Genomic DNA, 9,289 nt, shown 5'->3' with positions numbered 1-9,289 from the left:
GGCTTCGGGCTCACCTGGCTTCGGGGTCGCGCGCGAGGGAGGCGGAGATGGAGCTGACGATGATGGCGAGGGCTGGGTTGGGATCAAGTCTTGCTTCGGGGTCACCTGGCTTCAGGGTCGCGCGCGAGGGAGGCAGAGATGGAGCAGACGAAGATGGCGACGGCTAGGTTGGGATCAACTCTGCCTCCGGGGTCACCTGGCTTCAGGGTCGCGCGCGAGGCGGAGATCGAGCTGACGATGATGGTGATGGCGACGGTCATGCCTGAGCTCGGGTTACCTGGCGACGGTCACGCCTGGGCTCGGGTCGCGCGCGAGGGAGGCGGAGATGGAGGTGACGAAGGGCGACGGCTAGGTTGGTATCTCGGGTACCTGCTGGAGACGATGGTGGTGTTTTGTTTTTTTTTGGGGGGGGGGGGGGGGGGTGCAGGCGGCTGTTAAAATAAAATTAGGTTAAGTGTTTGGTTAGATGAGAAAGAGAAATATCTAGGGTTATGTATGGTTATGTATGGGCTTTAGATGTTTTTTTGTTTTGGGCTTGACCCCATATATAATTTTTACCACTAATAATCTTAAAATCTACCTAAAATTTATAATACAAAATATTAATAACTAAAAATTTATAACTTAGGTAAAAAAAATTATACAAAATTTGAAAGATATTATTATCATCATATAATATTAATAATTAAGTTATTTTAAATAACAAATTGGATATATATTAATAATAATATTCCAAATATATAAATTGTATATATTAATAAGGGAAATTCTGGCGTCCCTCACAGGACTAAGTCCTTTATGTGGGGCTCAGAAATTTGCCAAGTGTCAAATGTACATTGGTATTAAAATGTTGACTTTTGAGTATTTTGACTTGGTATAACCGGTTGTGTTTTGTTAGTTGGCACTGTTTAAATAAGTGGGGGTAGAAGCGTAATTTTAGGTCCAATAAATAATACAATTGAGGGTTTTACAGTAAATATATGTAAGGGTTGTGACTTATTTACGATTGTGAACACGTAACTATCTGACTGGTACTAAGTCACTATTATAATTGACTTAGACAAATGTATAATAAAATAACGTAACAAAAACTGAAGCTGTTATATTTTTTTTATGCTGTATAAGAAATGAATATAATGTGGTGGCAAATTTTTAATATAAATAATAATTTTATTTAAATGTATTAATTATTGAATGACACACCGCTTTACCATTTAGTAGTTAATTTTTGCATGGGCTTTTTATTTTGCATGAATATTGGGCATATTGGTATATGTATTAGCCACGTAAGAAGTTTTCCCTGAATAAGTCAACACTCTTCATTTTGGCCCCTTGGCAACAATGGCAAAACCTTCTCTTCTTTATCTCGTCAATGTCCGTTCGGAGATTGAACAACATGTTGAAAGCCACTTTCTGGAATGTACTCCTGCTCATGTAAATCTCAGGGTCTGATATCTCTGAGTCTGAAGAGAAGGAAGGGACCATTTTTGCATTTGGCTTTTCCCGTCCAGCACAAACATAACTTGCAGGGATGGGGTTTCTCCGGGGTCATCCTTTGTTATAGCAAACAAAAAAACAGAAATGTCAGTATGTGAAAAAAAAAGTTTACCCAACGTGCATTGACTACCCTCTTCTCTTTTTTTTAAAAAAAGATGTTCTTTAGCAAGAGGAAGGGCAACTGCTACATAAAGTCTTTACCTCACTTACGCCGTGGTGGGGTGGTGGAAGGATGCCCTTGGAGTTCGCCACCTTCCACACTCTGTGCTTGTACGCCCTCTTCCATTGGGCTTGCATCACTTTTGATGGTCATTTTCCTGGGACGACCGACCCGTTGGAGGGAACGAGGCCTGTGAGAGTCCTCGATCTTTTCGGCCGTCATTGCGGGGGAGCGGCCAAGGCTTTGTATCTCATTTTATTTGGAGTGGGAACTCAAAGTAAAGTCCAGGGGGAAAGAATTCATGAGTACATTTTCAAGTTTATTAAGTAATGTGAACCCTTGTTCTTCAAACAGAGAAACTGAACAGTCCTTATCAGAGTTGGGGAGGAGAATAACCTTGTTCGGTTAGTCGGGGGAGGGAAACAAACTGATTCAGTTTTCATAAGTTTTTTTGAAAAAAAATATGCAGTTAACACGAAGATAAACGATAGCCTATTAATGGGTACACATATAGGGTATTTAAGTATTTTTGCACACCCAAAGCCTTGAGATTAAATCCAGTCGTTGAACACAAAAAGTGCACACATCTAATGACTCACATTTAGTGAAGGACTAAGTCCTCCCAATGGAACTGAGGGACTGTAGAAGTGCCCTATTAATAAATATATAAATATTATTGTTATTAATTTCCATATATATATATAACATATTTTGGTGGATTAACATATTGTTATATAAAAAAATATAAATACATTAAAAATTTAACTTTATTATTATTATTATAACTTTATTTTCAGGATTACACTCATCCCTATTCACCTTCAACACTTTGAGTGCTACCAGGTTAGTAGTAAAATATTAATTATTTATTATTACATAAATAATTGAAAGTTACTTGGACTATGAAAATTTAGTTAATTAGTATATTTAAAACATATTTTATCATTTAATTATTTAAATACAAAATCAATGTGCAAATAGGCTGATTTAGTATATATGTCATATTTTATGCATTGCTATTTTATTTTTAATAAGTAACGTGCAATTTTATCAATAATAGTAGTGTTTAAATGTTTATAATAATAGTAGGATTTTGGGTTTTGAGTTTAATATTAATGTGATCTTATACTTTATCCAAAATGTATACTTCAAAATATTAATAACTAAAAATTTAGACCCCAAATTTTTAAATTAGATAAACAAAATTTTTATTTATATATATATATATATATTTAAATAAATAAAAATTAAATAAGTTAGGTGGACAAAATTTGAAAGATATTATTATCATCATATAATATTAATAATTAAGTTATGTTGAATAACAAATTGAATATATATTAATAATAATATTCCAAATATATAAATTGTATATGTTAATAAATATATAAATATTATTGTTATTAATTTCCATATATATATAACATAGTTTGGTGGATTAACATATTGTTATATTAAAAATATAAATACATTAAAAATTTAACTTTTTTATTATTATTATAATTTTATTTTCAGGATTACACTCATCGCTATTCACCTTCAACACTTTGAGTGCTACCAGGTTAGTAGTAAAATATTAATTATTTATTATTACATAAATAATTGAAAGTTACTTGGACTATGAAAATTTAGTTAATTAGTATATTTAAAACATATTTTATCATTTAATTATTTAAATACAAAATCAACGTGCAAATAGGTTGATTTAGTATATATGTCATATTTTATGCATTGCAATTTTATTTTTAATAAGTAACGTGCAATTTTATCAATAATAGTAGTGTTTAAATATTTATAATAATAGTAGGGTTTTGGGTTTTGAGTTTAATATTAATGCGATCTTATACTTTATCCAAAATGTTTACTTCAAAATATTAATAACTACAAATTTAGACCCCAAATTTTTAATTTAGTTAAATAACAAATTGGATATATATTATTACTAATTTTTATTTTCTTGATAGTTGTAGGTTCCTGGTTGTTAAGTGTAAAATAGACACATATGTGGCCGTCTTTGATTGGTCCATGTCATTATTTTTTATTTTTTATTTAAAAATTCATTTTAATATTAAAAAGTTATTTTAGAAATAGAAAATGAAGATTTGATTTAAATGTATTTACGTTTTATTTTTATTTAACTTTAGAATTTTATATATTAAATTATTTTAAATTAGAACTTAAGCTAAGATTTTGTAAAGTTTTTTTAGTTTTTTTTTATTTTACTATTTTAATTAAATTTATAAATGAATAATAATTTTAGTGTGTAAAATAATTTCTCCTTGAAAAAGAATTTTTAAAGTATTTTTGAAATGTTTTTTAATTTTTTAATTAGATTTTAAATAATTTTTTAATATTTGAATGAAATTTTTAAATAAAACATTAAAAATAATGGCATGTATCGATCAAAGACTTCCACATATGTGTCTATCTGACACTTAAATTAAATGTATTTATAAATATATATATATGTGTAAAATAATTATAAAAAAATATGCATGTAATCGAGTAGGATAAGAATTACTTATATTCGTATCCTACCCTATACTCACATCAGATACATGTTTTTTTGTACCATAACCATATCATACCCTATAACTATAATTCAATGGCTAATTAAGTGTTTTATTTTTGTTAATGTAGTATAATTCATCATCTACTTGTTCGAAAGATAATAGAGAAATGATGGATAAAAAATGGATTTTCCAAAAGAATAGATTATCCGTAGAGTATTTTGATGGACTTTAGAGTTTTATTAAATTATCAACGCTTCACTTAAATGGTGAAAATAAAATTCGATGTCCATGTGTTTCATGTATGAACTTATATTACCATGACTTGGAGACAATTGAGCGTCATATATTCATAAAGGGATTTTATAGTAAATATGTTACGTGGGAGTATCATGGGGAAGATATCACAGAAGTAAACGAAGATCGAGAGGACCTAGAAACAAATAGTGAAGAAGACGAAATATCATGTGATAGTGATAATGAAGACGATGATGATATGATACCACCATTAGAAGATTTAGCTAATCAATATCATCATAATAGTGATTTTGTGAACCTTGGAGATTCAAATGAGCACAGTGATGAAAGGAATACATTGCCTGACTTATTTGCAGAAGCAGAAAAGGAGTTATACTTTGGATGTACAACGTTCTCAATCTTAACATTTATTGTTAATCTAATGCACATTAAAGTGATGTGTGGTTGGAGTAACAAATCTTTTGATTTGTTGCTCGACTTACTTTCGAAAGCATTTCCCAAAGACAATAAAATTCCACGATCTTATTATGATGCTAAGAAAATGTTGCGTGATCTTGGTTTAGGGTACGAAACTATTCATGTATGTGAGTATGATTGTGCTTTATTTTGGAAAGAGAATAAAAATGCTGAAAGATGTCCTATATGTGGTCATGAACGATACAAATTCTAAGGAACTAAAGGCAAGAAGATCCCACACAAAAAGATGCAATACTTTCCTATAACTCCACGACTACAGAGACTTTTTATGTCACACGATACATCATCTGATATGAGGTGGTATAAGGAAGAACGTGTTGATACAGAGGTGTACTTAGACACCCGGCAGATGCAAAGGTTTGGAAGGATTTTGATAGACAATTTCCAGATTTTGCAAAAGAATCTAGAAATGTAAGGCTTGGATTTGCTACAGATGGGTTCAATCCATTCGGTGATTTATCAAACTCGTACAGTATGCGGCCAGTGTTACTAATGCCATATAACATGCCGCCATGGAGAAGCATGAAACGAGAATTCTTAATGATGGCATTATTAATTCTGGGACGTCGTGCTCCAGGAAAAGACATAGATGTCTATTTACAACCTCTGATCGATGAGCTAAAAGAACTATGGGAAAATGGTGTACGTACTTTTGATATTATTGATAAAAAATATTTTACAATGCGTGCAGCAATATTGTGGACGATCCATGATTTTCCAGCATATGGTACTGTATCTGGGTATAGCACTCAAGGTTATAAAGCTTGTCCTGTTTGTGAAGATGACACGTCTTCATTTCGAATAAGAGGACAAATATGTTTCATGGGTCATCGTCGATATTTGTGTCTGAACCACCAATGGCACAATGATATGGAGTATGATGGTACAATCGAATGGCGTTCACCTCCAAGAATTTTAACAGGAGATGAAATCTTAGATAAATTAAAGGGTGTATGGAAATGTAGGGCAGGTAAAAATGATAAGATCATTAAGGACGATAAGCAACAAATGAAGGATGCATGTTATGAAAATAACACGAACTGGAGCCGAAAAAGTATTTTTTGGGAGTTAGAATATTGGCCTAAATTAAAACTAAGACATAATTTGGATGTGATGCATATTGAGAAAAATATATGTGATAGTGTAGTTGGTACAATATTTAGTATTGATGGGAAGTCTAAAGATACTGAAAAGGCAAGACTTGATTTACAAGATTTAAATATTCGTAAGCAGCTACACATGAAAAAGAAGGGGAACAAATGGTTCAAACCAGTAGCATGCTATACATTATCAGCGAAGGAACGACAAGAATTTTGTACGTTCATAAAGTCTGTAAAATTTCCTGATGGATATGCTGCAAATATTTCTCGGAATGTTAACATGAAAGATGGAAAGTTATTTGGGTTGAAAAGTCATGATTGTCATATTTTATTATAGAGGTTGTTACCTATTGGTTTAAGGCCATATTTGAAAAAGAAAGTAATGGATGCTATTGCTGAGCTGTCGTTATTCTTCAAAAAGCTATGTGCGAGGACATTATATGTGAAAGAGTTAGACGAATTGGAAAAGGGCGTTGTACTCACGCTGTGTAAATTAGAAAGTATCTTTCCTCCTGCCTTCTTTGATGTGATGATTCATCTTATGGTTCACTTGCCATTAGAAGCTAAGTTAGGTGGTCCAGTACAAATGCGATGGATATATTCAATCGAAAGGTAACAAAATCTATAACTTAAGTTTAAAAAACTAAATAAGCATTGAATACAATTCTTTATTACTATATATTGAAAACATAATTAATTTTAGGGAATTAGGCCATTTGAAAAAATATGTGAAAAACAAAGCTCGACCTGAAGGTTCTATTGCAGAAGGATACATTATTACTGAGGTACTAAACTTTTGTTCAATGTATCTTCGTGGAATGGAAACACGCTTTAATCGTTCTGAGCGCAATCCTGATTACCTTGGAATTAGAAAACAATCGACATTGTCAATATTCAACATGCCTACAAGACCATTTGGAAGACAATCATCCATCACACTAACTCAAGATCAACGAACCCAAGTTCAATGGTACATTTTGAATAATTGTCCTGAGTTGGAACCATATTTAACGTAAGTTTATAATTTTATTTTTTAAATTCTAACAACATTTAGGTTTTAGCATAAAAATAATCTTTCATAGTACTTATTTTGAACACAGAGAACATCGATTATTCTTACAATCTCAAGGAATTCTGGATATCAATCAAGTGCAAAAAAATGAATTTTCAACATGGTTTGAAAATAAAGTAAGTTTAAATATCAATGTTTGATATTCTAAATTTTTTATTTGTCTTGATCTTACATTTATAATTTTATCTGCCATCACAGATAAAAAAAATGAATGAAACAATATCTGGTAAAGCACAGGAAGATTTGTATGCAATTGCAATGCAACCAAGTTTTTTGGCTTGTACATATGCTGGTTGTATGGTTAATGGAGTTCGATACCATACAAAAAGTCGAGATGAAAGACTTTTAACTCAAAACTACGGTGTTCACGTTGAAGCAGAATATGATGGAAATATATGTGATTTTTATGGTGTCATCAATGAAATTTGGGAAGTACATTACCTCTATTTGAACAAAGTTATATTGTTCAAATGCTCTTGGTACAATACCAATGGAAGTGATAGAATGTACTCTGAATATAACTTTACTAGTATCAACATGTAGAGTCCAAGAACTTTACTTAGCTAGTTAGATAGTAGTATTATAGTATTTATAGTATTATCTTTGTAACTGTGGATTTTTGGTTCAGACCGGGAATTATTTGGACACTCATAATAGTACTTATAGATTTTCTAAGTTTAACCTATAGTTTAAGAATATTAATGTTAACCTAAGGTTTGATTATATGACTGATATTAAGGATAATATTTATTATATTATAAGGTTTAGATAAGGACCAATAGGATTTTAAGCACATGTTATGAATGGGTGATTAAGGATTAAGTATTTTGAGGATTTAATTTAATAAGGGTAAAAGTTTGAATGCTATAAGGTCAGTCAGCAGCTTTGAATACGTTGAGGGCTTAGTCAAGGCTGTTTACTCCATTCAAACTTAGCTAAAAATGTGTAATTTCGTGTTTAATTAATCAGTGTGTGCCGATATATCGCAACTATAGGGGGCGATATATCGCAGCATGTAGATACGGAAAACACGAGACGATGCACGACTGCCTCGGGCATACTGGCCCAGGCGATATATCGCCTACAGGGGGCGATATATCGCCTCCTTCAGCATGTTTTGAAAGTTTTTGAATTCTTTTTCCATTCAGCCATTCAACCTCTTGATAAGTCCAGCATCTTTTTGAACGAGTCTTCAGCCTCTACTGAACGATTATTCAAATTATTTTCACCTAAAAAACTATTATTTTTATTCAAGTAAAATCAAGATCCTTTCATTCCTAAACTCTATAAATAGGACCTAGTACCCATCCATTATTCATCTTTTGCTCGAAGTTCAGAGGCTGCAAGTGCTAAGTGAGTGTGAGAGTGTAAACACCTGGTTTGGGGAAATCATAAGCTTGATCCTCATAAGCTTATCAAACACTTTGGGAAGTAAGGTTCTATAGTATTTCGGTTTGTGGTGTAGATTGGTCTTACAAGTCTTTAAGGTAACCCAAAACTCTAGTTCATTGGTTTTATGTTATTTTCTTTCTCATAGCCTTCCACTCAGTCTTCTAACCTCATTCTTATTTTGGTTAGGAAATCTAAGTTCTTGAGCAGATAAGTTTCGGTAAGTATGTTTCTCAATGGTTTAGTCTTCCCATTCCTTTTCATCTCTTTTTTTTCTTCATTAGACTCACTCTTTTTCATAATGATTATTAGGAGTGTTCCAAAGTCCCAGCACTATCCACATATCCCGGTAACTTTGGTAAGGAAAATAGGATAGGATTTATGTGCTATATGATTTTATATGTTATCTTATGTTCTTATGTTATGATAAGTGTTATGCTATGTATGTTGTAGGCTTGGGCATATGACCCATATGACTAACAAGACCCCAAATAGATTATGTGCATATGACCTACTTAGCTAGTAGGACCCCACTAATCTCATGGGCATATGACTTGTTTAGTCTATGGGACCCCAAGTAATAATGGCCATTATAGTATGTGTATGTAATAAGTGTTATGATATGTCTTTATGTTTATTATGAAATTTATGTTTATGAACTATATGTTAGATTTTCCTTGCTGGGCATTAGGCTCATTCCTTTTTGTTTTATGTGCAGGAAAATAGCTTTAGTGGCGGTAAGGTTCGTGGATGCTTGGGATTGTGTATCGGTGGTGAATGGATTCAAGGAGTCGAGAGTTCGATTTTTGAGGATGTAGTCTTATTT

General features: G+C 32.3%; 1 protein-coding gene across 1 annotated transcript; it reads left to right on the top strand.

The window, feature by feature from the left end:
* The first annotated feature begins 4,471 nt into the window (after window positions 1-4,471).
* On the top strand, window positions 4,472-6,339 carry LOC133805775 (uncharacterized). The gene is made up of 2 exons (XM_062243931.1): window positions 4,472-4,989; window positions 5,229-6,339. Exons 1-2 carry the CDS (start codon window positions 4,472-4,474, stop codon window positions 6,337-6,339), a joined length of 1,629 nt encoding a protein of 542 aa, XP_062099915.1.
* The last annotated feature ends 2,950 nt before the right edge of the window (window positions 6,340-9,289 follow it).

The sequence above is a fragment of the Humulus lupulus genome, chromosome X (genome assembly GCF_963169125.1).
Source record: "Humulus lupulus chromosome X, drHumLupu1.1, whole genome shotgun sequence".
Classification (NCBI taxonomy): domain Eukaryota; kingdom Viridiplantae; phylum Streptophyta; class Magnoliopsida; order Rosales; family Cannabaceae; genus Humulus; species Humulus lupulus.
The sequence above is the reverse complement of the archived record's forward strand: the minus strand, read 5'-3'. Positions and strand labels throughout refer to the sequence as shown.